This window comes from Rana temporaria, chromosome 4 (assembly GCF_905171775.1).
Source record: "Rana temporaria chromosome 4, aRanTem1.1, whole genome shotgun sequence".
In the NCBI taxonomy this organism is placed as follows: Eukaryota; Metazoa; Chordata; class Amphibia; order Anura; family Ranidae; genus Rana; species Rana temporaria.
The window spans coordinates 76,252,605-76,270,180 of NC_053492.1; the positions used below are offsets into that span (position 1 = coordinate 76,252,605).

Genomic DNA, 17,576 nt, shown 5'->3' on the forward strand with positions numbered 1-17,576 from the left:
CCATTTAGGGCCTCTGTCTGTTTAAAAGCCATAGACTCTGCTGTGATTGGTTATAGCAGACTAGCAGGTTCAGGGCCAAAACGTGACAACAAAATTGTGCTGAAGCAAATCACAGCAAAGATCAGGCAAAGTGAGTGTGCACATGTAAACCCTGAACAGGCTGGACGATGTACATCTACATGATCCAGTCTGCCCATGCCGCCCTGCTGCAGTAAATGTACTGTGACCAGGTGGCAAGCGGTTAAATAGGTACATTTTACTATGGATTCCATTATATAATTAAACCTCTAAAACCAATTGTTGTTAGATCAACAGCTTGCTGATCACACCAATGTTCAGTGAGCTGTAGATGTGAACATTGTTTCAGGGGGTCCTCAAGATATAATTTTTTTTTTCCCCCCAAGGGTTCCTTTGAGCTAAAAGGTTGAGAAAACCCTGACCTAGGAGACGCATCTAATGACAGGTCACTGTACCAGGCCACTGCCAGTACCATATGATTGCTGTGACCAATCACAACAGTAAAGGACAATTATAAACAATGAATGGTTGCTTTTCATTGTGTACAATTGTCTTGCTAGCTGTGATTGGTCAAAGTGATCACATGGTACAGAAAAGGGTCAATCACAGCCCATGTGTACCATAGTATTAGCAGTGGCCAAACACAGCTAATCACAACAATACACACTGAATGAATACATTTCATTCAGTAAAAATGGTTGCTTATGACAGTAAAATTCAATGGTATAAGCCGGGGATATGCAATTAGCGGACCTCCAGCTGTTGCAGAACTACAATTCCCATGAGGCATAGCAAGACTCTGACAGCCCCAACATGACACCAGAGTCAGAAGCATGATGGGACTTGTAGTTTTGCAACAGCTGGAGGTCCGCTAATTGCATATCCCTGGTATAAGCAATAAAAAAATTCTGATCTCTTCCCCTTGCATGACAATGCAATTGTCACTCAAAGCCGAAAATTGTCCTGGACAGGAAGGGGGTGAAAGTGCTTGGTATTGAAGTGGTTAAACGTTACCTAAGATGAGGTTTGGCAACAACTCCAATCATCTGCTTTACAGACTGAGCTTCACAGACCCAAATACTCAAATCCACTGCAAGAGTCTTCCCACTGAGGCTCTGGAGAGGGACATGCTTCTTCACCGGCTCCAGGACCGGCCATAATTCATGAACACCCATCTTGATGAGTCACTCAGCTGAAAACAAAAAAGAAGCAAGTTATCTAAACTGACACTAATGCATTCAGGAAAAGTAATGTACTAAGGCAGCACTGGCACTAATGGATGACTAGCAGCACCATGTTTCAGAGCATAATTCTAGATGGGTACTGCAGCACAAATGTTGATGCAAACACAATGCAGTAACCCATTGAGAAAGCAATGCTGAATATGAGCTGATAATATGCCTCGTATAGTAGCACCCGAGCAGCATTGCACTGAATGAGTCAAGAGAAAAACGCTCTTAGACATGAGCCCTAACAGTGCGAATAGCACTGCAGTGCACCATCATGTTACGGGGTACCATGACTTGCATTACCACAATACATAAACGTGGATGTTTTTTTCAGGTTTTTATTACTGTCTGTCTCTCAGTTGGGGAGATTCCCTCACACATTTGTCCCGATGATCACTTTCACCAGGACTAAAAACGTAAGGGAAAATCCAAAACTGGAACAATAATTAGGGGTGAACCGAATGGAAATGTTGCTGCGTAAACCGGAAATGAAGGATGCACCAGGCCAAAAACCAAAACCGAAAATTACAGTTTTAAAAAAAAAATGTTTTTATATAAAAAATATTGTATTATATTCAACTTTTTAATATCAATTTAAATTAATATGAATTTATTGCACTAAAGACCAACAATGAAGGTCAAGAAAAATGCAGTTCGCAGTCTCCAACCATCTCTTGCATCATGTCCGCAGTCTCTAACCAGGACTGGGCATGCCAGCGTGACACTCCTGCAATGGGTGGTACCCAGGGCGGACACTGTTCCCTTCCGGTATCGGCCCAAAAAAAATTAAATTAAATTAAAAAAAAAAAGGAGGGTTTTCGGACGATAATTGTCAGCAGCAGAAATTTCGGTTCAACTCCAACAATAATGGAGGGAGTCTCACAAATGGGATACTTGTTCAGTGATAACCATCTACCACAGCATTTCCTATCCTTTTAAGAGATCTCCTCCTGACCTGTTGTGTTACAATAAAGGGAGTGAAGTAAAATCTCCAAAACAGAAGCAAACCTTTAAAAATAAAAAGCATTAACAGAGGTTTTGCTACCTACCTTATAGAAATAAATAAAAAGCTTTGGCTCGTTTTTGTATTATTTATAATCCGTGGTGGTGCAAAAACCTAAAAAAACAAATAAGAATTAAAGTGGAAGTCCAGTCTAAAATTTAAACCCTGCATCTATAGCCACCAGCATTCTAACACTAACCTCTCTAGCCCTGTAAAGAAAAACCTTAGTTAGACTTACCGGTAACGGTATTTCTATGAGTCTTTCAGGACAGCACCTGGAGAGAGCGCAGCTCCACCCAATTCCCAGGAAACACTGCAGTCAATGCTATAACTTCCGCCCTCTTCCACCATGGCCTCAGTTGTTCACGAGTACCTCCGGCCACGCTGAAATTAGATAAGCAGAACATAGAAACTACACACATTAGCATATATATATATTATCTTTAATAATAAAAGGGTGGGTTATCGGTGCTGTCCTGAAAGACTCATAGAAATACCGTTACCGGTAAGTCTAACTAAGGTTTTCTCACCTCGTCTTTCAGGACAGCACCTGGAGATGATAACCGAGTACTTACTCTAGGGTGGGACCACCGCTTGCAGGACCTTCCTGCCAAAAGACTGCTCTGACACAGAGAGCAAATCCATTCTATAATGACGAGCAAAGGTGGAAAAGCTTGTCCACGTTGCCGCTTTACAGATGTGTTCTGGTGAAGCTCCAGCCCGTTCTGCCCAGGAAGTTGCCACCGCCCTAGTAGAATGGGCCATTACTCCCGGAGGGGGATCCAAACCTTTAGCTTTGTATGCCTCATGGATAGCCATGCGTAACCATCTAGCCAGAGTACTTTTGGAAGCCCCATGCCCCTTGCGGGATCCTGAAAACAGAACGAAAAGCGAATTCGCCTTTCTGTACTCGCTAGAGACCTCTAGATAGCGTCTAATGCATCTCCTGACATCTAAGGAATGGAATTCCCTCTCCTTCGGACAAGAAGGAGTTGGACAAAAGGTAGGTAACACTATTTCCTGCGTCCTATGAAATACTGACACTACCTTCGGAAGAAAACTCGGATCAGTTCTTAATACTACCCTATCAGGGAAGATTGACAAAAAAGGCTCCAAAACGGAAAGCGCCTGAAGCTCGCTAATCCTCCTCGCTGAGGTGACCGCCACCAAAAGCACCAATTTTAAAGTTAGAAACTTTACAGAGGCGTCTACCAGTGGTTCGAAAGGTTTTTGAGTCAAACCCCCCAGGACCACTGATAAATCCCACTTGGGGAAAAATTTAAACGGGGAAGGCCTAGCCCTGGCTAAGGCCTTAAAAAATCTGATGACATAGGGCTCTAGAGATAAACGTCTCTCTAGAAACACTGACAAAGCCGCCACCTGTGCCTTCAAGGTGCTGGCTGCCAGACCCTTATCCATACCGTCTTGTAAAAACTCCAAGACGGAACAAGTATTCAAAGGAGAATAATTTTTACCTTCACACCAAGAATTGAAACCCTTCCAAGTCTTGAAATAGATGGCCCTTGTGACCTCTTTTCTGCTACTAAGTAGCGTATCTACCAAACGTTTGGACAAACCCTTTCTGCTAAGAATTAGCTCTTCAGTAACCAGGCCGTGAGTCTTAACCGACTCACGTCTGGATGAAGTAGAGGACCCTGAAAAAGTAAATCTCTTCTGACTGGCAAAACCCAGGGATCTTCTACTGTCAGTTCCAACAGACTCGAAAACCAAGGCCTCTTGGGCCAGTACGGGGCTATCAGGATCAGAGTAGTCTTCTCTTCCTGAAGCTTCCGTAACACTAAGGGAATGATCTGAACCGGGGGGAAGGCATAGCACAGGCGGAAGGGCCAGCGTTGAACTAACGCATCTAGACCCTCTGCCTGGTCCATTCTGTTTAGAGAGAAATAAGCCGGAACCTTGGCATTGGACTGGGCCGCGAACAGGTCTATCTGAGGAGTTCCCCACTTGTTTACTAGCTCTTGGAAGACCTCCGGGCATAAACACCACTCCGATTCCAGAACCCTCGTCCGACTTAAAAAGTCTGCCAGCAGGTTTAGGCTGCCTTTTAGGTGTACTGACGATAGGGAAGCCAAGTTCACCTCTGCCCAGGACAGAGTCTGTAAGGCCAGACTGAGGAGTACTTTGCTTCTCGTGCCCCCCTGTCTGGAAACATACGCCACTGCTGTGGCGTTGTCTGACAGAATCTGGACATGTTGGTCCAGAATCAGCTCCTGGAAGGCCCTTAGCCCTAACCAAATGGCCCTGAGTTCCCTCCAATTGGAGGACCTTCTGGACTCTTCCCTCGTCCAGGATCCCTGTGCCATCTGCCCGTTCAGGTGAGCACCCCATCCCCACGAACTTGCGTCCGTAGTTAGGACCCTTGTAGTGAGGAAGGACCAAGACAGACCTAGGCGCATATTTGCCTGGCCTCTCCACCACCAAAGTTTCCTCTTCACTGAAGACGGAACTCTGAATCTCTTCTCTAGGGATTCCCCATGGGTCCAATTCTGAAGGATCACCTGTTGTAGGCCCCTTGAATGGAGACGAGCCCACTGCACCGCCGGAATGGCGGCCGTGAGTAAGCCCATTGTGGACATGGCTGAGCGCACAGAAATCGGCACATTCGTCTGAATTGTCTTCACCGCAGCCAGAACTTTCTCTATCTTTTCTTCTGGTAGAAAGATTTTCCCCTGAACAGTCTATAACGTATCCTAGAAAGACTATCCTCTGAGAGGGCACTAGATTTGACTTTTCTTTGTTCAGGATCCAACCGAGCCCTTCCAAATGAGCCTGGGTCCTCCTCAGGTCCAGGAGAAGCTGCTCCTCCGACTTGGCGAACAGCAGGAGGTCGTCCAAGTATGGAATTATAGAAATCCCCCTGAGCCTTAGGGGTGCCAAGGCCTCTGCCACCACCTTTGAAAAGACTCTGGGAGAGGAGGAAAGGCCGAATGGGAGGGCTCTGAATTGAAAATGTCTCACTCCACTCTCTGTTCTGATGGCTAGACGCAGATAGCGCTGGGAGGAAGTCCTGATCGGGACGTGCAAATAAGCATCCCTTAAATCTATTGATGCTAGAAAGCACCCCAGGGGAAGAAGCTTTCTCACCGAGTATATAGAGTCCATGCGGAATCTCTTGTACCGGATAGCTAGATTCAGGACCTTCAGGTTTAAAATTAACCTGAATTTGCCCGACGGCTTCTTTACAAGAAATATATGGGAATAACAGCCCTCCCCCTGTTCTCTCTGGGGAACTGGCGTAATCACCCTCTGTTGGAGAAAATCCTCCACTAATGTCAGCATAGCCCGAGACTTCTCTTGCTCCCTGGGCAATTGGGTCACATAAAACCGCGACGGTGGTTTTCCCGAAAACTCCAGTGCGTATCCCTCTGCAATCAGTTTGAGTACATACGGACTGGACGTCGCCTCTGCCCACTGTGGAAGGAAGGCTTGGAGCCGACCACCCACAGCTGGGAGACCGTCACTGGGGCTTAGCAGGTTGGCTGGGGGAGCGAAACAACACCCCAGGCTTCCCGCGGCCCCTCTGGGACCGCCAGGGTCTACCACCCTGACCTCTTTGTGCCTCCTTAGGACCCTTGGCTTGGAAAAAAGGACGAAAATTTTTCTTGGGCCCCGAATCTACCTTTTTTAAAGGAAGAGCCTTCTTTCTATCCGCCGTCCTATCCAGGACGGTGTCTAGTCCTGTGCCAAAAACCAAGTCTCCTTCAAAAGGTAACCCACACAGTTTCAGCTTAGAGGCTGTGTCCCCCTGCCAGGTCTTAACCCATAAGGCCCTTCTGGTTGAATTTATCAACGCCGAGGATCTGGCGGAGAGCTTCACGGATTCAGCCGAAGCATCCGCTATATAGCCTACCGCCTTCATAAGGACTGGAAAGGACTCCAAAAGCTCTCTACGAGAGGTACCGGCCTCGATGTGACCCTTAAGCTGATCCAGCCAATGCTCAAGGTTTCTGGCCACCACAGTGGATGCCATAGCTGGTTTAAGATTAATCAAGGAGGTATCCCAGGCTTTTTTGAGCAGGCTATCTGCTCTTTTATCCAGGGGATCCTTAAGGGCACCTGTATCCTCAAAAGCTAGGTCCGTATTGCGAGAAACTTTTGAGAATGCTGCATCCAGTTTAGGCCTTTTATTCCAGGCCTGCGTTGGATCCTCATCGAAAGGAAATCTCCTTTTCAGAGATTTAGAAAAGAAGGGTGCCTTCTCTGGGTCCTTCCATTCTCTTTTAATTGTCTCAGACAATACTTTATGTACCGGGAAGGTACGATGTTTTACCTCATCCAAACCCTGGTACATCCTGTCATGCAAGGACAGCTGAGTCGCATCTTCCTTAATGTTTAAGGTAGAATGAATTGTCCTTAATAGGTCATCAACCTCCTCTAAGGACAGTTTATAGCGTGAGGAAGAAGTATCCCTTTCTTCTTCATCCTCCGCCTCTGATCCTGAAACCATATTTTCAGGTTCCTCCTCCTCGGACTCACTGTCTAACCTTCTAGATGTGGAGGGGGTACTGGCCCTGGCCTTAGATCCTTTAGTCGGACCCTTGTCCAGGAAGGAGCGAAAAGACTGGAAAGTCTGGTGCAACTCCTCCCTAAATGAAGAGAGCAACTCCCCCGCTCCCTTAACGGTGGGCTGCTCAGAGGCCGAACTAGTAGAGGCTTCCCCCCTGACAATCTCTGCAATACAAGTTTTGCATAAAGGTTTGGTCCAGTTCCCTTTAAGGGAAGCTTTACAAGTAGCACACCGCTTCTTGGAAGGAGGAGGTTCTACCACTTTAAGTTTTTCTTTAACTTTCTGAAACGACACAAAAGGACAACAACGCTATGTTTAACCTTTGTACGCCAGCCAACAAATCACACAAGTGCACACAGCTAGTGAACAAATAAAAACCAGAACCCATCACCGCTGTACCAGAAAACTACACGCACCCACAGAAGTGACTAGGGTGAGTGAGGCAGGCTCCCCTCCCCCGAAGGGGCAGAAAAGAGGGACATAACAACACCCTGGTACATTGACCCTCGCTGGGTCTCCTACCTGGGCCGGGCTGGTGCTTGTGGCTCCTGCTCCCGCCACCTCCGCTGCGTCTTCTGGCTCCATGGTCCCAGAACTCTGCGGGCGTGCGACAGCTTTTTTAAATCTCCCGGGTTCCTCTCGCCGCTGCGAGACCCGAAAATAGCACCGCCGAGGCTCACTCCTCCTCCTGCGTTCCAGGCGGCCGGAACCGGAAGCCGCCACGCGCCGCCGGAAGTCCCGCCTCCACCCGGAAAGGACGTCACTACGCCCTCCGCTCCGGAACCTCGTACGCCGGAAGAACGGCACCTGACCGCCCCCCCCGCAAGCTACGATGCCCGGACTAAGGGAGCGGGACCTCCAGCAGCCTCTGTCCTCGCCGGACCGAAGAGGAGAAGCACCCGACCTTCACCCGCGCGTCAGGGGAGAAGTCGAGTCCGCCTCCTGGAGGATCACCTCCTAACACCTAAAACACCGGTATGCTCAAACAAAATCCACCTTCCCCGCCTGGGGAGAGAACAGCACACCCCTGGTTCCCTGCAGCGCTTCCACCATGGCCGGAGGAAACACTACAACAGAGGCCATGGTGGAAGAGGGCGGAAGTTATAGCATTGACTGCAGTGTTTCCTGGGAAGTGGGTGGAGCTGCGCTCTCTCCAGGTGCTGTCCTGAAAGACGAGGTGAGAAAAAATTGTATACATACCTTTTCTGCAGGCGATTCGACCCGATCCCATACTGAGCTGTCAGCCGCAATGTCTCTGTAGAGGTGGGTGCAGAGGACATGTCTGACAAAGACGAGTTCTCTGCACCCATGGTAAGTCTATGGGTGATGTCGCACCCCATTCATTTTACAGCCATTGTCAGCCATGTCCTCTGCAGAGCGGGTCGGATTGCCTGTAGAAAAAGGTATGTGTACTCATTTTTTCTTTACTGGGCTAGAGGTTAGTGTTAGAATGCTGGTAGCTATAGATGCAGGGATTTTAGTTTTAGCATGGACTTCCACTTTAAGTGTACAAAACAAACATACCTTGACCACACACACACACTAAAAAGTGCACTTAAGGTTGTGCTTTATCCACCCCCAAAAGGGGGTAGGATCAGTCCTTGATCCCCAAATGGCACAAGGCTCCTCACAGGGACATAGGGTTCCACTGGTCCGCCTAGCCAGAAGGCCTGGCAGACCCCGTTCTAGGTCAGCCAAAGCTGACCATCTAATACTAGATCGAGGGGGTCTCCCAAAAAAAAAAAAAAAAAAGACCCCCCTCCCCCCAGGGGCAAGGGAGGCAGGAACCCAAGGGGCACACATCATCCCCCTAGATGTCACACCCTCCATCTTAGTGAGAAAAATTAAATAAAAACACAGACACACACACACAAAGTGACAAAACAGTGGATATAAAAGAAATAAGTGGCTGTGCTAGGCCCCGGGGCCCGATAACAAACATTGCCACAGACTTAAGCCAGAAGGCCTATCCCTAAAAGGCACAGTGCATAGAAAGTGTTTGGAGCTGTGACCATGTGGCAGTTCATACAACGAGGTCCCGCACCCAAGGACGACCTCTCCCAGGGGGCACAGACACTGCGGACTCTCTGCCTTCCCAGCCCATGGCCAGACAAGGTAGATCTACTCAAACCAGGAGGAACTGGGCCTATCCAGCTTTTCCAGAGGAATTACTTCTAATCCCAGACAGCCTAAGGGTGCCCAGGTTTCTGTTTCAGCTGGTATTAGCCTTCAGAGCCCCCCATCATACCAGCAGGGATACTACTGTAGCTACTAGCTAATCATTCCAGCTCCATCCAAACCAGAATGGCAGCACAGCACCCCTACTGGTCACTGAAGAACAGTTATACTTGATCTTAGCCAAGCTTTGTGCTCCAACAGCTTACTATAGGTGCAGAGTGAACAATGAAGGCTGGAAATGAAGATCAAAGGCCAGCAAGATGTGTTTAAGAAACCAGCATGCTGCAACAACCTTCTTTATAAATCAACCACTTCCTACACTGCCTTTCTAATAGTGACAACAGTGAACAATGTCTGCCTAATTTGAACCTGATTATAGTGGTGCAACGAAATATCGGCTGCTGAAAATTAATCGGGCAAAACTGTGTTTTTGGCATGCGACCGAAAGAAGAAAAATGCCTACAATGGAGCGTCGAAAAAAGGGAAGGGTCCATCCTCCCCTCCCTCCTCCTCACACAGAGCGTGATCTCCGTGTGCCACAGAGCCAAATTGTCCAGGTGGCAGCAGTTACAATGTCCCGCCTCCTATGATAGACGGCATACTGATCCAATGGCGGGACACTGAATCAGTGTGACGTGATCTCAGGAGGCGGGACATTGTTACTGCGACTGGCAAGTTCAAAACCGCTGCATCCGACGTGCACTGGTAGAGGCTGCATTGATCTCTTGCATCGTGTGTGGAGTCTCTGACCATCTCCTGTATCATGTCTGCAGTCTCTGACCATCTCCTGTATCATGTCTGCAGTCTCTGACCATCTCCTGTATCATGTCTGCTAGAGGTGCACCGAATGGAAATTTTGCCAATACTATTAGCAGTGCGTTTAAGTAAGAGATTGCAGACATACAAGAGATGGTCAGAGACTGTGGACATGATACAAGAGATGGTCTTGACCTTTCTTGCACTAAAAGGTGCCAATAATGGCCAACAATAAAATCATATTATTTATATTAAATAAAAAAGTTGAATACAATTATATATAAAAATATTTTTTTTAAACTGTAATTTTCGGCAAAGTGCATCCTGCAGATTTGGCACCAAAACTTCCATTCGGAGCCCCTCTACCAGATTACAGTCTCAACAAGGGCTGCATGGGAGTGGGTGACAACACTGGACAGCAATTTGGGAGACAGTTGTCATCCCATTACAGAAAGTACAAAAAGAAAAATTACCGCGCTAAATACCCTAAATAAGCTGCAACTAAAAAGTGGTATACACACCAAGAGTACAAGAAAGAAAATGTAGTTGCGCTGAAAAATAATAAACAATACATATAAATTGTGTCAGTGTCCAAATATGTAATCACAAATAAGGCGAGTTCGATCTGAAACCACATAGGCGATGAAGGTCCTATTATTCAAGGTTATCCAAACGAAGAAGTGCAATAAAATTATTCCACATGTGAGTCAACACTGATAAACCACCACCGACAGAAATCACCATAAGGGATGCAGGCTTTCCAGATGGCAAGCATAACCAGCTTGCGGCTGTAAACCCCAGCCCGGGCCTTGGTGAAGGGACTGCAGCATATACCGGTACACTATGGATCCTCCAGGCAACCGTTGACGATAGTAGAAACCCGGAAAGAACAAGGCTCACAATAGTGAAGAACCATAAGATCAGAGGTGAATTTAATAAATAAAAAAACACTTACAAGAATGTTACTTCATAAAAGCATGGGATAAAATTAGTTAAGCCGGCCGGCTCATTCGAAAACCCGTCCACACATGACCGTAACGTCACACGACAGCACGTCTCCTCTCCCGACGCGCGTTTCGTCACACCAACGTTGTCGTGCTGACGTGTGGCGTTACGGTCCTGTGTGGACGGGCTTTCGAATGAGCCGGCCGGCTTAACTAATTTTATCCCATGCTTTTATGAAGTAACATTCTTGTAAGTGTTTTTTATTTATTAAATTCACCTCTGATCTATTGTGAGCCTTGTTCTTTCCGGGTTTCTACTATCGTCAACGGTTGCCTGGAGGATCCATAGTGTACCGGTATATGCTGCAGTCCCTTCACCAAGGCCCGGGCTGGGGTTTACAGCCGCAAGCTGGTTATGCTTGCCATCTGGAAAGCCTGCATCCCTTATGGTGATTTCTGTCGGTGGTGGTTTATCAGTGTTGACTCACATGTGGAATAATTTTATTGCACTTCTTCGTTTGGATAACCTTGAATAATAGGACCTTCATCGCCTATGTGGTTTCAGATCGAACTCGCCTTATTTGTGATTACATATTTGGACACTGACACAATTCATATGTATTGTTTATTATTTTTCAGCGCAACTATATTTTCTTTCCATTACAGAAAGTGCCTGAATATTGACCTTCGTGGCAGAATTACTAGCTTATATTTTTCATTGGGGTCCAGTCACACTATATGCGTTGGGCCACACAGAATAGCTTGGCCCAATGCATTGACAAGTCAGAATATAGAATAATTGGATCTAAGGTCCTCGAACCAGAGAACCAAGAGGAGGAGGGGGCCAAATAGGACTATTACGGTACTGATACAAAAGGTAAGAAGTGAAAGTAAATATTTAAAACAAGAAATACATTTTATTTAAACACAGACAAAAGAAAATACAAAATTAAAATGGTGATAACCATCTACAAAACCAAAATAGAGGTCCCCAGGGGGGGGGGGGGACAGCACGATGGGTTGAAGGTTATGACAGTCTCAACTAGTTTCACGGTGTATACTGCTTCATCAGGAGCAGATCTAAAAATTATTAAACAGTGAATCAATAATTGAATTAAAAAAAAAACAAATGGGGGAACATCGGGCTGACCTGTTTACCTAAAAAAGTCCCGCCAGGGTAGAAGAGCGGGCACAACCAAACAGAGTCCCGTACAGTAGCCAGGGGGGACACGTGTGGAAAGACCTACTTGTCTATTGTATAAGATATAAAAATATATGAATTAACATCTCCAGAGCCAAACCTAGAGCAATTAGGGATTGTGTAACACACATGATCACAATCATATATTTTTATATATTATACAATAGACAAGTAGGTCTTTCCACACGTGTCCCCCCTGGCTACTGTACGGGACCCTGTTTGGTTGCGCCCGCTTTTCTACCCTGGCGGGACTTTTTTAGGTGAGCAGCTCAGCCCGATGTTCCCCCATTTATACATTGTTGTTGTTGTTTTAATTCAATTATTGATTCACTGTTTAATCATTTTTAGATTTGCTCCCGATTAACGCGTATACACCGCAAAACTGGTTGAGACCGTCATAACCTTCAACCCATCGTGCCGTTTCCCCCCTGGGGACCTCTATTTTGGTGTTGTAGATGGTTATCACCATTTTAATTTTGTATTTTCTTTTATTTGTGTTTGAATAAAATGTATTTCCGGTTTTAAATATTTACTTTCAGTTCTTACCTTTGTATCAGTACCGTAATAGTCCTATTTGGCCCCCTCCTCCTCTTGGTTCTCTGGTTCGGGGACCTTAGATCCAATTATTCTAATCTCAAGGCTGATAATCACAGACCCCCATTGATTATCAGCACAGCCCCCATCAGATGTACCCATCAGTGCCCCATCAATCCCTACCAACATGCCAATCAGAGCCCAGCAGTAACAACTGTCAATACCTCATCAGTGCTGCCTAACAGTGCCCATCAATGCCACCAATCCCACATATCAGTGCCACCTGAGTGCCCGTCAGTGAAGGAGAATACAACATTTTATGACAAAGAAAAAAAAATAAGTTTTATTTCAGCCTTTGTTTAGAAAAAATAATAAAAACCCCAGTGGTGATCACATAACACCAAAAGAAAGCTCTATTTGGGGGAAGAAAATTATAAAAATGTAGTTTGAATACAGTGTAGCATGGTCGCACTACATGTTTATTTAATATCAAGTGGCAGCAGAACATGATATTACAGACATGGTACAAGGGATGGCCAGAGATGTCGGGCGCGCTACGAGGGATGGCCAGAGACGGCGTATGTGTGGTGGTCAACTTTCCAGATATTGGGGTTCTCAAATGTAGCCCACTACATACCCAAAAGGGCCAAACCGAAAAAAAAAACAAAAAAAAAAAACTAATTTTTTATTATCTGAGACAACAGACACATGATATTTCAGACACGGTGTACAAGGGATGGCCAGAGACGACGGACGCGCTACAGGAGACGGCCAGAGACAGCGGACGCGCTACGGCCAGAGACAGCGGACGCGCTACGGCCAGAGACAGCGGACGCGCTACGGCCAGAGACAGCGGATGCGCTACGGGGGACGGCCAGAGACAGCGTACGCGCTACGGGGGGCGGCCAGAGACGGACGCGCTACAAGGGACGGCCAGAGACGACGGACGCGCTACGGGGGGACGGCCAGAGACGCCGGACGCGCTACGAGGGACGGCCAGAGACGCCGGACGCGCTACGAGGGACGGCCAGAGACGCCGGACGCGCTACGAGGGACGGCCAGAGACGCCGGACGCGCTACGAGGGACGGCCAGAGACGCCGGACGCGCTACGAGGGACGGCCAGAGACGCCGGACGCGCTACGAGGGACGGCCAGAGACGCCGGACGCGCTACGAGGGACGGCCAGAGACGCCGGACGCGCTACGAGGGACAGCCAGAGACGCCGGACGCGCTACAGGGGACGGTGGACATGCTAGTAGTTGTTGGAGACTAGGAACATGCCTCAGGAGACTGAAGACATTACATGAGACTGATAGAAGTCATTGCTATAACAAGGCAATAAAGAAACACAGATTAATGTCTGCAGGGGGCCATACAAATAGTGACAAAGGGCCACATGCAGCCCCCAGGTTTGCACAGCAGAAGTATACCCAGCCATGATCACAATGTGGACACAGACTAACTAATGGACATAAACAAGTCCTCGGGCTTCCAGGACAGGCACTACTATACACATTATACATAGGTGTGTTTCCTTTATGAACATCGATCACAATGAGACACACAGTGTATGACAGACCCGCTCACCTTCCAGCGGGACACACACAGCCCAGACCCCCGATCACAGTGTCACTCAGTCCCCTCTTCTTCCTCATTCGCATTGTTTATGTTCCGGCTTCATGACTTCCCGCCACACTGATTTGAACGGGATGACCTGTCAGGCCACTCAGTTGTACTTCCGCCAGTGCAGCAACCCCACTTCCGGCAGGCAATCACATGACCGAGGACGTCATGTGTGAGCGCTCTATAGATTGCGGTGAAGTGGATTTCTTGCAGTGGTTGGGGACAGGTGATGTCCCGCTGATTCTGCACTGTGATTGGTCATGGTAGAAGAGTAGATAATAAAGAGTCTCCTGTATAAGGCTTATTTCCTGCGAATAGGATCTATATACGTCCATGTTCTTTGTATCAGTGTTCTCCTCTATAATCCCAGACAGCAGTGTGTGGTGGGGGACAGAAGAGCCTAAACACATCAGATCAGAAGAGTGTCCCCAGAAATGCGTTTACAAGGGGGACAGATTTAGGCACCTGCATGAGAAACACGCAGAACAAGTCCTTGACCCTTTTTCACAAATGCACCTCACTGAACTGCGTTCTGCTGCAGCACCATGCAGTTTGAAGCATGCGCCAACGCACATGTCTAGCAATGCTTGGGAATAAATGGCAGTACCGCATACCTCCCAACATTTCAAAAATCCACTGCGGGACATCTTGTTGGGGGGGGGGGGGGGGGTTGCCACGTATCTCAGTTGTTAAGCGGGGGGTTGACGCGATCGAAGTTATTCAGCGGGGAAGGTTGCCTACCTGTGCACACAGCCTGTCAGGTTCTCCTCTTCTCTTCAGCTGCCGCAGACCACACAGCGCTCCGCCCCGGTAAGGGCATGTCTCCCCTCTGACCTTCTTCTTCCTGTGCGGGAAAATTAACCCCTGCGCGGGACTGGGAAGATGCAGTCTGTGCGGGAAGTTCCCGCAGAATCCAGGCGGGTTGGGAGGTATGGTACCGCCTGTGTGCTAAAGAATGGTGTGTCTCCGGGAAGTGGGGAGAGGATACCTGTAAAAATACAGGTATCCCCCCCCCCCGAAGGGTGGCACTGGAGCAGGGAGGAGACACTTTAAAGCTGTCAGCAGATTGGTCTCTAAAAACTCAGCAGTGCCTAAAACTGGAGATCAACTGAACATGTGTAGAGTAGGATGAGACAGTGTGTTACTGGATTTTAAACACCTATTTTTAATGTTTCCCATAGCTATACCCGCAAAAGGGGCCAGCCTGAAGTCATCTTTTTCTTAAATAAAGGGCCGGGACGCAGGCATTAGGAATTTAGTAGTAAACAGTGCCTGTGGTCCAGTGCTTGTCTTCCCGCCGGGGCGGCTCATTTGGATATGGAAGCCAGCCGTGGTTTCCTGTGGAACCACACTCGGCTTCCCACTGCGCATGCCTGAGCTTGTGCAGCACTTTCTGAATGGTTATGCAGCCTCCTGGGACATGTGCTGTGTTTCCTGAAGGCTGCAAGAAGGGGCGGGGCAAGGGTCGTCCTCCTCTCCTAACCAAGGATTGGGGAAGTTGGAAGAGGTACAGATAAAACCTGCAAACCCCCCCCCCCCCCTTTAACTTTCAGCTTCCGGCACTGCGTCGCTTTAACTGAAAATTGCGCGGTCGTGCGACGTGGCTCCCAAACAAAATTGATGTCCTTTTTTCCCCACAAGTAGAGCTTTCTTTTGGTGGTATTTGATCTCCTGTGCGGTTTTTATTTTTTGCGCTATAAACAAAAAACAGCGACAATTTTGAAAAAAATACAATATTTTTTACTTGTTGCTATAATAAATATGCCAATTTAAAAAAAAAAACACATTTTTTTTTCTCAGTTTAGGCCGATACGTATTCTTCTACATATTTTTATTAAAAAAAAAAAAATCGCAATAAGCGCAAAAGTTATAGTGCATACAAAATAGGGGACATGATTATTATTTTTTATTATTTTTTTTTTTACTAGAAATGGCGGCGATCTGCGAATTTTATTGGGACTGCGACGTTATGGCGGACACATCGGACACTTTTGACACATTTTTTGCGCCATTCACATTTATACTGCGATCAGTGCTATAAATATGCACGAATTACTGTATAAATGTGGCTGGCATTGAAGGGGTTAACACTAGGGGGTGAGGAAGGGGTTAAATTATATTCCCTGCATTGTGTTCTAACTGTAGGTGGAGGGGGGGTGACTGGGGGGGGGTGACCAATCTGTGTCCCTATGTACAAGGGACACAAATCGGTCTCCTCTCCAGAGACCAGAGATGCTGTCTCTGTGTGAGCCGGCAATGAGAGATGATCTCATATGTTTACATATGAGATTATCTCTCATTGGCCGCACAAATCGCATCGCAAACGGCCACTCTGATTGGCCGTTCGCGGCGATCTGTAATTGGCTGTGTCCAAGGGACACGGCCAACACAGTTTCCCCGCTGCGCGCTCTGAAGCGCGCACGGGGAACGCCCAAAGGGGCGGACGTCAATTGACGTCCTGTTGGATATTCAGATCCGCGCTGTAGCCGTCATTCGGCTATAGCGCGGGTCTCAAGAAGTTAAAGTAGAGTCACCTTCTACACGTATTATGTTTACCCTTTATCTCAGAAAATAAAGACCACTGAGACAGGGAAGTGCCGGAAGACGGCGAGCGGGCAGGAGGGTCACAGTGGCTGCATTTGATGGGCACAGTGGCAGCGTTTGATGGGCACAGTGGCAGCATTTGATGGGCACAGTGGCAGCGTTTGATGGGCACAGTGGCTTAGGGTTGCCACCTTTTCTTCAAGCCAAACCCGAACACTTTAGCGGCACAGGGCACGTTTTTTTTCGTAGTATACACAATCGGATAATAAAAGACCTGGAGCACCTTTGGGTGCCTCAAGGACAGTGGTATCGCAGCGCGCTGCGGCAAACAGTGGGTGTGGCCAAACTGCTCTTGCTGACATCGTGGCTCCCCCTCAGTGATGCCAAACCTGCCCCCAGACAGCGGCCCGCATCTCCCGAATGGCAGCAGATTTTTGTGTGACTACCTCAGTTACTTGGGGAGCCACAGCCCAGTCTAAATAATGTGTCTGGGTTTCAGGCAGACTGAAACCCGGACACAAGATCCCAAACCCGAACTGTCCGGGTGAATCCTGGACAGGTGGCAACCCTACAGTGGCTGCGTTTGATGGGCACAGTAGCTGCGTTTGATGGGCATGGCACAGTGGCTGCGTTTGACGGCACAGTGGCTGCGTTTGATGGGCACAGTGAAGCTGCAAATGATGTGTTTTTTTCCGAATTTGTTTGCACCCCCCAAAAAAATTGGAGCATCAGCCGTCACTATCTCTAGAACAAGAATAGGAGAAATCTCAAATGGGGGACACTGGTGAGTCCTGGTGAGAATCAGGAATTCCCCTTTTATAACTTCTGTGCAAAAGGAAGTTATAACCCTCTATTATTCTCTCTAAAATTGAAAAAAAAAAATTTGACTTCAGTTTAATTTTAAACGTTCATAAACCATTCAGCAAGTATGGGTCAATGTGGTCTCCGGTAAAATGGCGCCCGGGCTGCAGACCTCCTCTGTCGAGTGGTGTAGTTTTGGTGACGGGAGGAGAGCTCT

General features: G+C 47.6%; 1 protein-coding gene across 2 annotated transcripts in view; it reads right to left on the bottom strand.

The window, feature by feature from the left end:
• GEN1 (GEN1 Holliday junction 5' flap endonuclease) overlaps nucleotides 1-14,184 on the bottom strand; it is an 85,861-nt gene extending 71,677 nt beyond the window's left edge. The window contains exons 1-2 of one of the 2 annotated variants that reach the window (XM_040348557.1): nucleotides 13,979-14,184; nucleotides 1,033-1,210 (exon numbers count right to left, since the gene is read on the bottom strand). In XM_040348557.1, coding sequence (XP_040204491.1) covers nucleotides 1,033-1,193 — 161 coding nt within the window. In that variant the 5' untranslated portion in view covers nucleotides 1,194-1,210; nucleotides 13,979-14,184. Of the gene's footprint in view, nucleotides 1-1,032; nucleotides 1,211-2,296; nucleotides 2,320-13,978 lie in introns of those variants that run through there. The other variant, XM_040348558.1, reaches the window with a different exon arrangement.
• Nucleotides 14,185-17,576: the final 3,392 nt, after the last annotated feature.